The sequence below is a fragment of the Lemur catta genome, chromosome 21 (assembly GCF_020740605.2).
Source record: "Lemur catta isolate mLemCat1 chromosome 21, mLemCat1.pri, whole genome shotgun sequence".
NCBI classification, from domain to species: domain Eukaryota; kingdom Metazoa; phylum Chordata; class Mammalia; order Primates; family Lemuridae; genus Lemur; species Lemur catta.
In genome coordinates, this window is record NC_059148.1 from 34442585 (window position 1) to 34459993 (window position 17409).

At 53.6% G+C, this 17409-nt stretch overlaps 2 protein-coding genes across 2 annotated transcripts in view; one reads left to right on the forward strand and one right to left on the reverse strand.

Moving 5' to 3' along the window:
- The first annotated feature begins 607 nt into the window (after positions 1–607).
- The window catches only part of LOC123625750 (solute carrier family 41 member 3-like), a 29623-nt gene continuing 12821 nt past the window's right edge, over positions 608–17409 (forward strand). The window contains 3 exon segments of the mRNA XM_045534286.1: positions 608–737; positions 3045–3352; positions 9370–9477. Coding sequence (XP_045390242.1) covers positions 3077–3352; positions 9370–9477 — 384 coding nt within the window. The 5' untranslated portion in view covers positions 608–737; positions 3045–3076.
- On the reverse strand, positions 14360–15395 carry LOC123625751 (aldo-keto reductase family 1 member B1-like). Its single transcript, XM_045534287.1, is given in 1 exon segment — positions 14360–15395. A coding segment is annotated over 1 exon segment (945 nt). The 3' UTR covers positions 14360–14450.

Consider the following 17409-nt stretch of genomic DNA (forward strand, 5'->3'; position numbering starts at 1 on the left):
GGGCCCCGCCGTTTCCATGGCGACACCAGGACACGCCCCCCCCGCCAGCGGCACTCATCGTGGGGGAGGGGGAGGGGGGAGACCGACCTGCGTCCCGGAATTTCTCCCGCCGGATACGGGGACCCCCCGCCCCTCTCCCTCCCCCCGCCCCCCCCCTCCCCCCCAGGCCGCCCGGGGCCCCCTCTTCCCCTCCCGCCGCCCCTCCCCCCAGGCCCCTCCCCTCCCCCAGGCCCCTCCCCCTCCCCAGGCCCCTCCCCCTCCCCCAGGCCGCGCGGGGTCCCCTCCCCCCCACAGGCAGAGCGGGGGCGACCGGCTGGGGCCGCTTCCTCCCAGAGCCGCGGGCCCGTCCCTGTCCCCATCCCCGTCCCCGTCCTCAACCCCGTCCCCGTCCCTGTCCCTGTCCCCCGTCCCTGTCCCCAACCCCGTCCCCGTCCCCGTCCCTGTCCCCATCGCCGTCCCCGTCCCCGTCCCCGTCCCCGTCCTCAACCCCGTCCCCGTCCTCAACCCCGTCCCCGTCCCCGTCCCTGTCCCCGTCCCCGTCCCCGTCCCCAACCCCGTCCCCGTCCTCAACCCCGTCCCCGTCCCCGTCCCTGTCCCCGTCCCCGTCCCGTCCCCGTCCCCGTCCCCGTCCCGGCGCCGCCCGGAGGGGACCGCGGAAGCTCCGCCCTCGCCGGCGGCCCGGGCGGAAGGGGGGTGGCCGGAGGGGAAGCGACAGGGGACGCGGGAGCGCGCGGGCGGTGAGTACCCGGCAGGGGACGCGGGGAGGCGTGTTGGGGACCGAGGCGACAGGGCCGCGGAGGAGGAGGCGAGCCGGGGCGCGGGGCGGGGGCGCCTGGGGGACACCAGGGGCAGGTGGGGACAGGGGGCGACACTCCGGAGCCTGCTCCTGCGGTGGCTGCAAGGCGCGCTCCCGCCACCCCCCGGTGACTGGACTTGGCCGGCCTGGTCCCTCCTCGGGTCTGTTCGGGGGGCCGGGCCCACCCGCAGAGCAGCCTGGGGGGTCTCTGTAAGAGCCCCCCGTTTTTATAGGCCTTCCAAGCCAGGGGCCACCAGACTGCGGTCGCAGGACCCTCCCCACGCAGGACCGTCCTTTTAGAGCCACTGATCTAAAACATCAGAGCTTGGAGGACTCTGAACGGGGGACACGGACGGGCCGGGCCCCCTGCGACAAGGTGCGTGACCCTCGGTGACATGCCCATTTGACAGATGAGGCCGTGGAGGTGCAGGAAGCTGGACTTTCCCGGGATCATTCTAGAAAGGGGAGGCGCTGGGATTCCAGCCCTCAGGTCAGGCTCCAGAACGTTCCCGTTGAATCGGGGTCACCTGTGACGCCGGGGAGGTGACACCCAGAGACCCTGCGGCCTCGCTACCGGGCAGAGACGACCGGAGGGCTGAGATTCTCATGCCTGGTCGGGAACGGCCCCCCTCCCGGTCCCCTCCCTCGTCCCCAGTCTGTGAGGTGCCGGGACCAGGCACTGGGGGGCCCGACCCGGTGCCCAGAGGCCTGGGTTCGAGACCAGCCTCCCAGGGTGACCGGATGCTTCTGGGTGCCACAGTGTCAGTTTCTTCCTCAGTGGGGTGGGGACGGATCCCTGTGGGTGGGGACAGCTGGGAGGGCCAGAGGCCTTGCAGACTCAGGTGTGGCTGTCACTGGTGGCCCTGGTGGCCCCCGGGGCTGCCTTCCCCGGTCCCTCTCAGAGCCTGCTGCCACCAGGGGGGGTGGGGGGGTCTCTGGCCACTTCGGCCTCTCGGCCTCCACGCTGCTCACGCTTTGGGCTGGGCCGTTCTTTGTCGTGGGGGGCGCCCTGTAGCACCCCCTCCCTGCTGTGACAACCCAAAGTGCCTGCAGACATTGCCCGATGTCCCCCCCCATGGGATCCCCTCTCCTCCAGTCCACGCCTCCCCCACCCCCAGCCCAGTCCTGCCTGGGGCAGAGGGACGAGAGCTGTCCCGTGTCCCCTACCCACTGTCCCTCGGGAGCCTCCTTCAGCCGGTGCTTGGGGACCTGCTGGTTCATCTGAACCAGTTTCTAACGAGACAAGTGACACTGGAGCACACTGTCCATGCAAAACGCCCCAGCGTTCCCGGTGACGCTGAGGGGCCTCTGACCACCATCCCCGGGGACAAGGGGGGGGTCCCTGCTGCTTGACCTCGCTGTCCCCTCCTGGCGCTGCCTCCCTGTCGTGCCCGTAGCTCTGCCTGGTTTCTCCGACTGCTTCCCCGGCAGGGATCTGGGATCAGGGCAGGTTCAGCTGTGGCCCGTCCTGGTGTTACTGTCACTGTCCCCGCACGGTGGCCCTGCGCGTTCCTCCTGGGCACGCGTGTGTGTGATTCGCCAGGACCGCCGCCGCCGCCTCGTGGGGCTTGGACTTGGGGTCCCGAATGGTCACTGCCAGGTGGCCTTTGGCTGGGGCAGACCCCCCCCCTCGGGTGGTGGTGTGGGCCCTTCCCTCCCCCTCTGTCGTGGCGCCATCTGGTGGTGACATGAGGCATCTCAGCCGGCTTTGGTTTACCTTTTTATTGATACATAATGTGATAATTTAATATATTCATACAATTGGTAAAGATCACATCAGCGTAGGTGAGATATCTGTCACTTGCTTTTTTTTTGAGACAGAGTCTGGCTCTGTCACCCGGGCCACAGTGCCGTGGCGTCAGCCTCGCTCACAGCAGCCTCAGCCTCCTGGGCTCCAGCGATCCTCCTGCCTCAGCCTCCAGAGTAGCTGGGACGACAGGCATGCGCCACCACGCCCGGCTCATTTTTTCTGTATATATTTTTAATTGTCCAGATAATTTCTTTCTATTTTTAGTAGAGACGGGGTCTCGCTACATTGCCCAGGCTGGTCTCCAACTCCTGACCTTGAGCGATCCTCCCGCCTCGGCCTCCCCGAGTGCTGGGGTGACAGGCGTGAGCCTCCGCGCCGGGCCGTAAAGGTACACACTTCTGTGTCTCACGTGGCCACTGAATTCTCCGCTCAGTGGGTCAGCTCATGACGGGGGATAGATTTTCCTGAAGCCAGTCCTTGTCCCCTTGTGTCTCCCAGGCCAGGGCTGTCAGGCCCTCGAGTGTGCTCAGATGGATGGGACAGAGACCCGACGGCGGAGGCCGGACAGCTATGGCAAACGGGGGGAACTGGGGCTACCACGACGTCCCCTGGGCACGGCGGGACTCCCTGCAGCCTCAGAGGGCGGATCTCCGAGGGTCCCCGAGAGCCAAACGGTGGCCCCCAGCCCACTGGAGACCGAGCCCAGCAAGGAGACCGCCGTGTCCATCGGCCTCCAGGTGGCTGTACCCTTCCTGCTGGCAGGCCTGGGGCTGTCCTGGGCGGGCGTGCTTTTGAACTACTTCCAGGTAAGGGGGGACCAAATGGGGACGCGGGAACTGGGCAGCGTCCGGTGTCAGCGAAAGAGGAGGGAGCTGCGTGTCAGGCCCAGCCTGGTGGACCCAGGGGGGACTTTCTCAGATGCCACTGTTGGTCGTGTGTTGGGCAAGATTCTTGTAGTGACTGGGGACAGCGACTCAATGTAACCGAAGTTAGGGTTCAAAAGATATTTCATGAGCTCGTAGAGGTGAAATATATAAGGACTCGGATTTCAGGGATGGTGCGATCTCGTCCCACGGATATGACAAATTTATTTAACCGTTTCCCTTCTGGTTCACTTGACACTTGAACCCGCGTTAGTCGCCTTGGGCTGCGATAACCAGGTACCACCCATGGGGGCTCGAACCACAGGATTTATTTGCTCGTGGCCCTGGAGGCAGGGGGTCCCAGGTCAAGAGGTCACCAGGGCTGGTTCCTTTTGGGGCCTCTCTCACGTCTGAGCCTGGTCTTCCTTCTGGGTGTGCCTGTGTCCCAATGTCCTTTTGTTACAAGGATGTTGGCCACATTGGATTAGGACCACCCGAATGATTGCATTTTATTTTATTTTATTTCGTTTATTTTTATTTTTTTTTTTTTGGAGAAAGAGTCTGGCTCTGTCGCCCGGGCTAGAGTGCCGTGGCGTCAGCCTCACTCACAGCAGCCTCCACCTCCCGGGCTCAAGCGATCCTCCTGCCTCAGCCTCCCGAGTCGCTGGGACTACAGGCATGCGCCACCACACCCGGCTCATTTTTTCTATATATATTTTTAATTGTCCAGCTAATTTGTTTCTATTTTTAGTAGAGACGGGGTCTTGCTACATTGTCCAGTCTGGTCTGGAACTCCTGACCTCGAGCGATCCTCCCGCCTCGGCCTCCCAGAGTGCTGGGGTGACAGGCGTGAGCCACCACACCCGGCCTGCAGCCGGGGATATTCTGAGAGTCTGGCAGCCGATCGGATACGAAAGGGCTCTGAGAAATTCGCACTGTGACACACGGGGAACCTCCGGTCCCTCCGTCCCTCCTGCGCCAGCGGCTGTGGATGTTGTGATCGTCCGCTAAACTGGAAAACTCGACACACGTCTGTTCGGGCTGCCAATGCGCCCTGGCGTGGGGGCCACATCCTGACCCGTGGAGGGAAGTCACGCGTCGCCCGCCTGCCCTGCAGGGTGTGGCGCTGGGTGGAGTCACGTGGGGCTGCTCTCGGCGGGGGGGTGCGCTCGGGGGTGCGCTCTGGGAATGGGGGTGGGCGCCCCCCTGCAGCTCGTGCGTGCCAGGCAGAGGTGGGACGTTGGGAATTCCGGGGAAGGAGCTGGTGGGCTCTGGCCGGGAAGCTGGGGTGCTCGAGGATGAGGAGGCACCCGCGTTGTCCCCAAGGCCAGCTGAGAGCTTGGTGCCTCAGCGGCAGAAGAGTGTGGCTGTGGCCCACGTGGGGGGCCAAGTTCCTTTGACCACCCACGCGCCCTTAACGGAAGGAGAGAGGGCTCGCGTGGACGTGTCTCCCCAGGGTGTGCCTCTCTCTGTCAGCGGGTGGCCAGCTGTCGAGGCTGCTGGGACAAGGGACGTCCTTAGGGTGCCCGTACGGCTTGTGCTTGTGAAGAGTGTGTGCGTAGGTTTCCGTGGGTTCGAGGTCATCAGGGTCATGCTGAAGGTAGCATCCATGGACTGGAGCAGAGGGGACAGCTGTGGGACAGAGCTGGGGTGGATGTAGGGGGGAGATGGCCGGGGCCGGAGGGAGAACCCTCGTCATGGGGGTGGGCAGCTGGGGACAGGTGGGAGGGGAAGAAGCCACCAGAAGAGGCTGGCGGAGTTTGGGGTGCTTGTCCCTCCCCCCGGGAGGGCTAGACATGGGTCTGAAGGCTCGGGGACAGGTCTGGGCTGAGAGAGAGGTTGGGGACTTGTTTGCTTATCTGAGATAAATAAAATTAGGGGTGCGGATGAGGCTGCCTGGCTGTCACGCAGTTCCGTACCGCTGTGTGACAAAGCACAACACTTAGCGACTTGTTTAAAGCCAGCAGTTCCCGTTGGATCCCGGATCTGCAGGTTGGGCAGGGCTGGGTGGGGACGTGGGGACGGCCGTGTCTGCCCTGGCAGCGGTTGCAGGTGGCTTGTTGGTTGGGGGCCCGGCCCAGGACGGGCCACTGTCGTGCCTGACAAGCTGCTGCTGCCGGCCGCTGTTGCCTGGGCCCCTCCGCTGGGCCCTGGGCCGGAGCAGTGACACATGGGCGCCATGACACTGCTTGGTTCCCCTGCCACCAAGGGGGCTGGGTGTGCAGCGGCTGCGCCCCAAAACCTAGCACGGGGAAGCTGTCAGTTGTCACGATCCAGGTGCAGCAAGCGCCTGGCACCGTGACTCCCCCTCCCCTCTGTGTCCTGCCGGTCACCAAGCGCAGGGGAGGGGACAAAAGCCCCAGCTGTAAGTGCAGAGAGCACTCGGGACTGAGGCCGAGGCTCGGACGGGGCTGTCGGCATGACAGTCCGGCTTCGGGACCGGGAGCAGGAGGGAGCCCCGGTCCGGGAGGAAGGGACATCCCTGCGGCCGGTCGGTGTGAGTCTGACCCTGCGTCCCCGCGTCGCCGGGTGTCCCCTTGGGCCTGGGCATCGCCTCCCTGGCCGCTGTGGCATCTAAGTCTGCAGGGGACGCACCGGACGGCGGACACAACAGAACCGGGAGCCACGGGGCTTCCCGGCCGCTGTCCTCGGGGTCACAGTGACATCCCAGCGGCAGGGAGCGAGGGCGCTTCGGCCACACGTCTGCGAGTCTTCCGGGCTTTTCCAGGGGAGCCGGGCTGCATTGATTCCGTGAGCACAGCCTTGTCCTGGCCACTGGAGTCGAGGTGGCCGCAGGGTATGGCTTTGTTCTTGGGGACCCGCCGGCTGCTGACCCTGAGGAATGCAACTGCCCCAGGGCGTGCAGAGCTGGCCCGAGGCGGCGGGTGCTTTGTGCCCAGCGCTGTCCCCGCGGGGGCCCTGAGAGGGGCAGCCCCGGGGACACGTGCAGGGAAGGGACGAGGGGACAGATGCCAGGCTGGGCGCCTGCCAAGGCCACCCCCACGTGCGCGTGGCTGTCTGTCCAGCCCCAGCTGGCGTGGGCCAGGCTGCCGGATGCCATCAAGGTCAGAGCCGGGGGACAGCGAGCCTCTGGGGGAGGCCGGCACAGGGAGGTCCTGGCGGACAGGCGGCCACTGTGCGGGGACAGCGTGACCTTCCGGGAGTGGACAGCAGGGGCTGGCAGAGCGTCCAGAAGGAGGCCCCGCGTCACCTGGCCCGTGGCCGAGGGTGGCTGGGAAGTCCCCGTTTGCACGGACTTCATCGTGGGTCCCCAGGGGACAAGATTGTCCCACCGGCCCCCGGAATGTGCCACCCGGTGGCGTGACCATGGTGGTCACCGAGCTGAACCTGCGGCTGCGGTTTCGGGGCAGGAAGCTGCGAGGCTTCCGCTGCGAGCTCACCCGGTCCCCCCGCGGCGTCTTCCCGGAGTCGGTCTCCTCTGTCACCTGCCAGGTCGTGGTCCCCTTCCTGCTGTCCGGCCTGGGCACGATGGCGGCCGGGCTGGTGATGAACACGGTGCAGGTGCGTGCGGGGGCGAGGCCGAGAGGTGGCAGGAGTCGGGTGGGGGACAGAGATAGGGGACGCGCGGGGCCTGCAGTGGGGGACAGCCACCCCGAGCCTGGCCTCGCTGCCAAGACCCCTGGGGTCAGTGGGGCTGGCGGAAGGAAGGTCCCCGAGATTCACAGAGCGATGACAATCCTGAAGACCCCCCCCCCCCCAGAGGTTGGCCTCGCCGGCCCAGGGGACTTAAACTCCTTCCTCCCGTGAATGTGGGCTCGCTAGGCTGGGGGTCTGCCGCTCACCAGTTGGGGACATTCTCCAGCCGCTTGGTGCCTCAGTTTCCCCATCTGTAAAATGGGCATGATGAGAGCCCCCGACTCGGAGAGTTGCGAGGATCGGACGATGGAGTGTGTGTGTGTGTCGTGGTCCCGGTGGGGTGACAGGTCCCCCTGCCAGAGTCCCCAGTGGAAAGATAAGATCCGGAGCCTGGCGTGGGGTCCGGGCCAGCGAGGGGGCGGGGGTCTCCATCTGGGAGTCAGCGCCTGGGCTTGGTTCAGGAATCGTGTTTGCATCATGGAGAGTTATTTGCTGTCTCCTTCAGCACTCACGGGTCAGTGTTACTATTTTATTTTATTTTATTTTATTATTTTATTTTATTTTATTATTTTATTTTATTTTATTTTATTTTATTTTATTTTAATTTTATTTTTTTTATTTTTATTTCTTTTATTTTATTTTATTATTTTATTTTATTTTATTTTATTATTTTATTTTTTTTATTTTTATTTATTTTATTTTATTTTATTTTATTTATTTTATTTTATTTTATTTTATTTTAATTTTATTTATTTTATTTTATTTTATTTATTTTATTTTATTTTTATTTTTATTTTATTTTATTTTATTTATTTTTTGAGACAGAGTCTGGCTCTGTCGCCCGGGCTAGAGTGCCGTGGCGTCAGCCTCGCTCACAGCAGCCTCAGACTCCCGGGCTCAAGTGATCCTCCTGCCTCAGCCTCCCGAGTCGCTGGGACGACAGGCACGCGCCACCACGCCTGGCAAATTTTTATTTTTTGTAGAGATGGGGTCTTGCTATATTGCCCAGGCTGGTCTGGAACTCTTGGCTTTAAGAGATCCTCATGCCTCAGCCTCCCGAGGAGCTGGGACTACAGGCATGCGCCACCACGCCCGGCTCATTTTTTCTATGTATATTTTTAATTGTCCAGCTAATTTATTTCTATTTTTAGTAGAGACGGGCCCTCGCTCTTGCTCAGGCTGGTCTCGAACTCCTGACCTCGAGCGATCCTCCCGCCTCGGCCTCCCAGAGTGCTGGGGTGACAGGCGTGAGCCACCGCGCCCGGCCTCTCTTCTTCTTACTACCTCAGTTGCTGTCGCCTAAGAGGGTGTTTGTCAGGCGGTCGAGGGGGCTGGGCAGGGGGCACGGGGGCTCCTGAAGGAACGGGGAACATCCATTCTTCCAGGGCGTCAGGGGTCTGGGGAGGAAGTGGGACAGTTTGAGTTGAGCCTTAAAGGAAAACGTGGTCCCTTCCAGGGTGCCCTAAGAAGCACGGTCCAGGCAGAGGGATGTACGCGCCAAGATACAGCTGCAGGGCGGTGTGGGATTGTGGGATTGCGAAGAGTGGGGACTGGGGTGGCTGCTGTCGTGGGGACAGGGACGCTGGGCAGGAGTCAGGGGCCTCCGTGCACTGCCCGGTGCTTGGGCTGTTGGGGCTGAGGTTGAGGCTTGGTGCTGCCGGCAGCGTTCTTCTATATGCTCTTGGGGGACACAGACTGGCGAGTTGGGTGTCCTCGGGGGTGGCATTGGCATGAAGGGTCACGAGTGGTTGAGTGGCATGGTCACACTGGTGTCACAGAACTCAGCCCTGGCAGCGGTCTTACGGGTGAGGCTCGAGGTAGCGAGGGAGAGAGGGAGGGCTGTGGGCATCGTTCAGAGCCCCCCAAATGCAAGAGCCGTTATTTCTGTTGAACTTCAGCCTCCTCCGTGGCTGGGGGTGTGTGTGTCTTTGAAGCGTTGCCGGAGGAGGCGGTGGCTGAATTGACAAGAGTTAAGGTGACCTGGGGCTGGGCGTGGTGGCTCATGCCTGTCACCCCAGCACTCTGGGAGGCCGAGGCGGGAGGATCGCTCGAGGTCAGGAGTTCGAGACCAGACTGGACAATGTAGCAAGACCCCGTCTCTACTAAAAATAGAAAGAAATGATCTGGACAACTAAAAATATATATAGAAAAAATGAGCCAGGCGTGGTGGCGCATGCCTGTCGTCCCAGCTACGCGGGAGGCTGAGGCAGGAGGATCGCTTGAGCCCAGGAGGCTGAGGCCACGGCACTCTAGCCCAGGTGACAGAGTGAGACTTTGTCTCAAAAAAAAAAAAAAGAAAAGAAATTTCCAGAGATACGCTGATACGTGTGTTTGCGTTTGTCTCCTTGCTCTTTCCCTGCCAGCACTGGCCCGCGTTTCTGGGAGTTAAAGACCTGTTGACGCTGGTGCCACCCCTGGTGGGCCTGAAGGGGAACCTGGAGATGACGCTGGCATCGAGGCTGTCCACTGCTGTAAGTGGAGTCCTGGGCCCCTTGGGTTTTGGGGTCTCACGATGCTGTCCCCGGTCCCCTCCTGGCCCGGCGTCTGGAGTGCCCAGGGCCAAGCTGTGCTGCTGCAGAGGGGCATGCTCGCCCCTCTCCCCGTCCCCGTGCTCGCTTCCTTTTTTGACCTGCATGTCAGTTGGTGGCATGTGTCCCTGTCACCGCCCCTCCCCCCACCCCGAGTCTGCGTGCCGCCATATTCATCCCACAGCTACCTGGACCCCAAGCCTGGCCTCTCCACACGGGCACCCAGAAGTCCCCATGAGCAGCACAGGCCTGAGGGGGGGGACCCTGCAGAGGGGACACAGGAAGGGTTTCAATCACCCAAGTGCACGACCTCTCTTGGTAGCTTGTGTTCCCCAGCATGGCTCCCTGAATGCCTGGTCCCTGGAGGGTCTTCTCTGGACTCTTTCCGGAGCACAGTCCCCAGCTTTGCTGGCTCTCCTGTCCCCTTCCAGCAACCCCAGGGGACTGGGGACCTTTGCCCTGTTACCCAGAATGGTTTTTCCCAACCTCCGATACATCCCATAGGTGCAAAGGACCATAGCACAGGAGTATGGTGTGTTCAAGGAACTAAGAGCAGCGTGGCCAAGGGGCAGGGGTCGAGGGCGGGTAGGTAGGGGCTGCGGGGCTGAAGAAGAGACAGGTGGGGTGTGGGTGGCTGAACGGTGGCCCCCAAAGACAACCCAAGTCCTGATCCCTGGAACCTGGGCATGCGACCTTCCGTGGGAAAGGGGTCTTTGCAGGTGTGATTAAGTTGAGGACTTCGGGAGGGGACATTGTCCTGGTTATCCAGGTGGGCCCCGGGGAACCCCAGGGGGCTTGGGAAAGGGGGGCAGAGGGGAGTTTCAGGCCGAAGAGAGAAAGGCCATGTGATGGAGGCGGAGTCAGAGAACGTGCTGTGTCCCCGGCTTTGACGATGCAGGAGGGGCCCCCAAGCCAAGGGATGCAGGACACGCAGCCGTACATGCTAGAACAGACAAGGAAATAGTTTCTCGCCGGAAGCTTCCAGATGAGCAAGTTTCTGCCAGCACCTTGATTTTACCCCCGTAACACTCACTTCAGACCCCTGACCTTCAGAACTATAAGGGGATAGATTTCTTTGGTTGTAGGGCCACTGAGTTTGTCATAGCAGCAAGAGGAAACTCATGGGACATTCTCTAAGACTGACCGTATCCTAGGCCACAAAACATGTCTCAACAAATGTAAAAAAAATAGAAATTATGGCCGGGCTCGGTGGCTCATGCCTGTAATCCTAGTCCTCTGGGAGGCCGAGGCGGGTGGATCGCTCGAGGTCAGGAGTTCGAGACCAGCCTGAGCCAGACACCATCTCTACTAAAAATAGAAAAATTAGCTGGACAACTAAAAATATATATAGAAAAAATTAGCCAGGCATAGTGGTGCATGCCTGTAGTCCCAGCTACCCGGGAGGCTGAGGCAGGAGGATCGCTTGAGCCCAGGAGGTTGAGGCTGCTGTGAGCGAGGCTGACGCCACGGCACTCTAGCCTGGGCAACAAAGTGAGACTCTGTCTCAAAAAAAAAAAAATAAGAAAAAATAGAAATTATATTGTGCATCTTCCCAGACCACAGTGGAATAAAATTAGAAATCAACTCCAACAGAAACTCTCATCCGTACACAAAGTCATGGAAACTAAACAACTTTCTGCTGAACGATTATTGCGTTAAGGAGGAGATTAAGATGGGAATCAGAAGATTCTTTGAACTAAATGATAAAGGAGACACAAGATATCAAAATCTGTGGGACACAGCCAAAGCAGTCCTGAGAGGAAAATTTATATCCATAAAAGCGCCTACATCCAAAAGACAGAAAGATCACAAATCAGCAATCTAACGGATCATGTCAAAGAACTGGAAGAGGATGAGCGAACTAAACCCAAACCCAGCAGAAGAAAAGAAATAACAGAGATCAGAACAGAACTAAATGAAATCGATAACAAAAAAAAAACTGTAAGGAAGATTAATAACAAAAAGTTGGTTCTTAGAAAAAATAAACAAAATTGACACGCCTCTTGCTAGATTAACGAGACACGGAAAAGACTCTAATAAGCTCCATCAGGAACAAAAAAGGAGAAATTACAACTGATACCACGGAAATGCGAAATATCATCTGTGAATACAATAAAAACGTCTATGCACACAAACTTGAAAATGTGGAAGAAATGGAAAAATTGTTAGAAAAACACACAGCCTCCCTAGGCTCAATCAGGAAGAAATAAAATTCCTGAACAGACAAATATCAAGCACTGAAATTGAAGCAGCAATAAAAAACCTTTCTAAAAAAAAAAAAGTCCTGGACCAAAGGGTTTCACACCCAAATTTTACCAGACCTACAAAGAACTGGTGCCTATCCTACAGAAATTATTCCACAGCATCGAGAAGGAAGGAGTCCTCCCCAACACGTTTTATGAACCCAACATCACCCTGATACCAAAACTAGGAAAGGAAGCAACAAAAAATGAAAAAATACAGACCAATATCCCTTATGAATGTAGATGTAAAAATTCTCCAAAAAATCCTACCAAACTGAATTCAAGTGTTTATCAAAAAAATAATCCATCACGACCAAGTGAGCTTCATCCCAGAGATGGAGGGATGGTTCAAGTCTATAAATGTAATTCACCACATAAATAGAAGCAAAAAAAAAGAGCGTATGATCCTCTCAGTAGATGCAGAAAAATCATTCGTCAAAATCCAGCACGCTTTTACGATAAGAACGCTTCGCAAAATAGGCATGGACGAGACTTACCTGAAAATGATACAAGCCATATATGACAAACCCACAAACAACATCATACGGAATGGGGAAAAATTGAAAGCGTTCTTGCTTAGAACTGGAATCAGACAAGGTTGCCCTCTATCAATGGAAAAATTGTCTTCCATGAAATCGGTTCCTGGTGCCGAGAAGATTGGGGACTGCTGCTGTAGGCTACGGACCAATTTTAAAACATCTTCAGAATGAGCCTTAAAAAGAAATGTGCAAGACCTATACAAATAAACCTACAAAACTTTATAAAGGGAAATATAAATGTTGAGAGAGTTCCTGAATGGCAAAAACCAATATTGCATTAAATTATCAATTCTCTTTCATTTAGTTTATAAAATTAATGCAAATTTTCCTAATCATTAGTGAAATTGAGCATCTTTTCGTGTGTCTATTGGTCATTTGTATATCTTCTCTGGAGAACTATCTATTCAAGTCCTTTGCCCCCTTTTTAATTGGGTTATTTGGTTTTTAGTTGTTGTAGCTCTTTATATATTATAGATATTAACCCCTTATCAGATACATGATTTGCAAATATTTTCTCCCACTTTGTAGGTTAACTTTTCACTCTATTGATAGCGTCCTTTGATGCACAGACGTTTTTAATTTTCATGTAGTTCATCTATTTTTACTTTTGTTGCCTGTCCTTTGGCCGTCATATCCAAGAAATGATTATGAAGTCAAATACCATGAAGGTTTTCACCTTTGTTTTCTTCTAAGACTTCTGTAGTTTTAACTCTTGTTTAGGTCTTTTAATTGTCTTGCATAGGGATATCAAGTCTTCCCAACGTCATTTTTTGAAAAGACTGTCTTTTTTCCCCATTGAATGTTTGTGGCACCCTTGTCAAGAATCTGTTGACTGTATATGTGAGCGTTTATTTCCGGGCTGTAGATTTTATTCCATTGGCCTGTGTATGCCTGTTTTTACATCATTACCACATTGTTCTGATTACTGTAGCTTTGTAGTATAGTCAGTTTTGAAATCGTAAAGTATGAGACTTCCAACTTTGTTCTTTTTCTTGAGATTGAGTCCCTTGAGATTCCATATGAATTTTAGAATTTTGTATTTCAGCAAAAACCGGCATTTAGATTTTGATAGGGGTTGTATTGAATTAGTAGATTGCTGTGGTTAATATCGACAGCTCAAAAATATTGTCTTCTAATCCATGAACATGGTATGTCTTTTCATTTATTTGTGTCGTCTTTAATTTCTTCAGGGACATTTTGTAGTTTTTAGCGTATACATCTTTTACTTCCTTGGTTAATTCCTAAGTATTTTATTCTTTTTGATGCCATTATAAATGGAATTGTTTTCTTAATTCCTTTTGAATTATTCATTGTTAACGTGTAGAAGCAGAGCTGATTTTTATTTGTTGATTTTTATCCTGCAACTTTGCTGAATTCATTTGTTCTGAGAGAGAGAGAGAGAGAGAGAGAGAGAGAGAGAGAGTGTGTGTGTAATGTTTAGAGTTTTCAACGTGTAAAATTATATCATCCGTAAATAGAAATAACATACTTCCGCCTTTTTAATTTGGATGCCTTTTAATTTTTTTTTTCCTTGCCTAATTGCTCTATCTTGGACAAAGCAGATAATCCTTGTCCTATTCTTGATCTTAGAGGGAGAGTTTCAGTTTGTTACCATTAAGCATGATGTTTGCTGTGGGGTTTTCACATGCAGCCTTTATTCTATTGAGGTAGTTTCCTTTGATTCCTACGTTTTGGGGTGTTTTTATCATCAAAAACTGTTGAATTTTGTTAGATGCTGTTTCTACGTCAATTGAGATGATGTCTTCTTTTCTTTTTTTTCTTTTTCTTTTTCTTTTTTTTTTTTTTTAACGCAGAAAAGCACTTTTTATTTGAGGCCAAAAGAAGTCTGACTAAGAGAATTACAGTTGCAAGAGTCAAAACTCAACTAGTTGTTAGTGGCACTGTTTTGACTTTATAGATTTTGCTTCTCCTTGGTCAGAAAAGGGTATTCAGGTTTTATTTTCCCCCAGCTGGGCAAAAAGGGCAAAGAAAACTGGAAGAGGCTTTTACTCTACTGATACTCACGGGTCAGTCTGCAGCTTGCTGTCCCAGCTGAGGCCATAGTATATTTGCAGGGAAGATGAGGCAAGAAAAAGAGGTAGAGGTCACTTGGGAAGAGCAGGCATCCACAGCTTCAAAACTCCTCATTGAAGGGGTAATCCTTGTGGTTGGCACAGGTCATCAAGGCACAGACCCTCCCGTTTCTGTTGTAGCTGAGTAGGGTGGTCACATCCTGGCTGCTCAGTTCAAAGTCAAAGACCTTAAAGTTCTCAGCAGTGCGTTCAGGTGTCACCTGCATCACTACCAAGTTCCCCTGCATTGGGAACCGGATCAGAACCTGGGCTGAAGTTTTATTGTGCTTGGCTGCAATCTCCTTGATCCTGGGATCCTCCAAAGGGGATGGGTCGTCAGACTTGGCCCAGGGCCTGTCGGGAGAGCCAAGAGGGCTGTAGGCAGTCCCCACGATGCCTTTGGACTGGCAGTACGAGACTAACTTCTCCTGAGTTAGCTATGGGTGGCGCTCAATCTGGTTAACTGCTGGCTTATACTTTAAGCCAGGTTTGTTCAAGATCCCCTCGATCTGGAGACGGTTGACGTTGGAGATGCCAATAGCAGCCACCAGCCCTTCATCCGCCAGCTCTTCCATGGCCGTCCATGTGTCCAAAATATCTGTGTCGCTAGGAATCACGTTGCCTGCTTCATCCAATGGGAAAAGTTCCCTCCCAACCTTAAAGCCCGTCGGCCAGTGAATAAGATAGAGGTCCAGGTACTCCGGCTGCAGGTCCCCGAGCGTCTTCTTGCAGGCTTCCTTCACCACAGTCTTCCCATGGTACGTGCACCACAGCTTGCTAACAATGAAGAGCTCCTTGCGTGTCACCACCTGCTCCTTGAGCTTCTGTTGAATGGCCAACCCCACCTCCTGCTCATTCTGGTACACATGGGCGCAGTCAACGGGGCGGTACCCAACGTCAATCGCTATCTTCGCAGCCTCGGTCACCTGGCCCGGAGAGGACTTCCAGGTGCCCAGCCCCAGCAGGGACATCTGGGCGCCGGTGTTGAGTACGACGTGGCCGGCCATAGCTGAGCTTCCCAGACCCCTACCAGGCACCGTGCGACAGGGACCGGGACGTGCAGACCTTTCGATGTGTTTTATCCCATTCATTTTGTCAAGGTGCTGTATTACATTAATTGCTTTTGTACGTGGAACCATCCTTGTGCTTCAGGACCAACCGCCACTTGCTCGTGGTGTACAATCCTTTTAATACGCTGTTACATTCAGTTTAGTAGTATTTTAAAAAATATTTTTGAATCCACGTTCACCAGGGATATTGACATGTAATTTTATTTTCTTCTAGTGTCTTTGGCCTTCGTATCAGGGTAACACGGGCCTCATGTAATGAATTTGGAAGTGTTCCTTCATCTTCAGTTTTTTGGGAGACTTTGTGGAGGATTGGTGTTAATTATTTTTTTTGGAGACAGAGTCTGGCTCTGTCGCCCGGGCTAGAGTGCCGTGGCGTCAGCCTCGCTCACAGCAGCCTCAGCCTCCTGGGCTCAAGCGATCCTCCTGCCTCGGCCTCCCGAGTAGCTGGGACTACAGGCATGCGCCACCACGCCCGGCTCATTTTTCTGTATATATTTTTAGCTGTCCAGCTAATTTCTTTCTATTTTTAGTAGAGATGGGGTCTCGCTCTTGCTCAGGCTGGTCTCGAACTCCTGACCTCGAGCGATCCTCCCGCCTCGGCCTCCCGAGTAGCTGGGATGACAGGCGTGAGCCACCGCACCTGAGAGGCGTTAATTCTTTAAATGTTTAATAGAATTCACACCCCGGCCCTGGGTTTTCTTTGTTGGGAGGTTTTAAATTACTGATTTAGTTTTCTTTTTATTCACAGTGGAATCGTCTCTGAGGATTGATTTTCTTACTAGTTTTCAATGTGTTCAGATTTTCTATTTCTCTGTGATTCAGTCCCGGCCTATTATATGTTTCTAGAAATTTGTCCATTTGAATTAGGTTGTCTATATTGTCGGCATATAATTGTTTACAGTACTCTCTTATTTATATTCCTTTTTTTCCTGTAGAATCAGAATTAGTAGATTCTGTAGAATCTGATTAGTTTTTTAAGATTTCTCTTTTTTTCTTTGTCAACATAGGTAAAGATTTGTGAATTTTGTTGATTTTTTTTTTGAACCAATTCTTGATTTCATTGCGTTTTCTCCATTATTTTTCTCTTCTCTGTTCTATATCTCTCTCTTCTTTATTTCCTTCTTTCTGCTAGCTTTGGGTTTAGTTTGATTTTTCCGAGTTTCTTAAGGTGTAAGTTTAGGTGGTTGATTTGATGTCTCTTTTCTTTATGTAATTGTTTACAACGATAAATTTCCCCTTTAACATGGATTTGACTGCATCCCATGAATTTTGAGGTATTGTGTTTTTATTTGTCTCAAGATAATTACCTTTGGGATTTCTTCTTTGACCCACTGGCTTTTCAAGGGTATGGTTTTTTTTTTTTTTTCTTTTTTTCTAATTTATTTTTTTTTTTAATTTTTTATACTTTTAATTTTCTTTTTCTCCCCCCGCCCCCTTTCCGGCAATGAGGATATAAGGGTATGTTGTTTAATTTTCATGTATTTGGAGATTTTCCAGTTGTCCTGCTGTGGACTTCTAGTTTCATTCCCTTGTGTTTGGAAAAGATATTTTGATACTTTGTGTGAGTTCAATTGTCTTACATTTATTAATACTGGTTTTACGGCCTAACGTAGTCTGTCTTGGGGGATGTTCTGTATTCACATTTCACTAAGCAAAATGTATATTATTCTGTTGTTTGGTGGAGTGCTCTGTAGATGTCTGTTAGGTCCAGTTGGTGCGTAGTGGTTTTCAAATTCTCTCTTTCCTTATTGATCTTCTGTCTGTTCGTTGTATTCATCATTGACAATGTGGGTGGATGTCGAAGTCTCCAACCGTTACAGTAGAGCCATGTGTTTCTTTCTTTCTTCTTTGTGTTTTCAGAGGTGGGATTTTGCTCTGTTACCCAGGCTGGAGTGCAGTGCCTCGATCATAGCTCACTGCGGCCTCCAACTCCTGGGCTCAAGCGATCCTC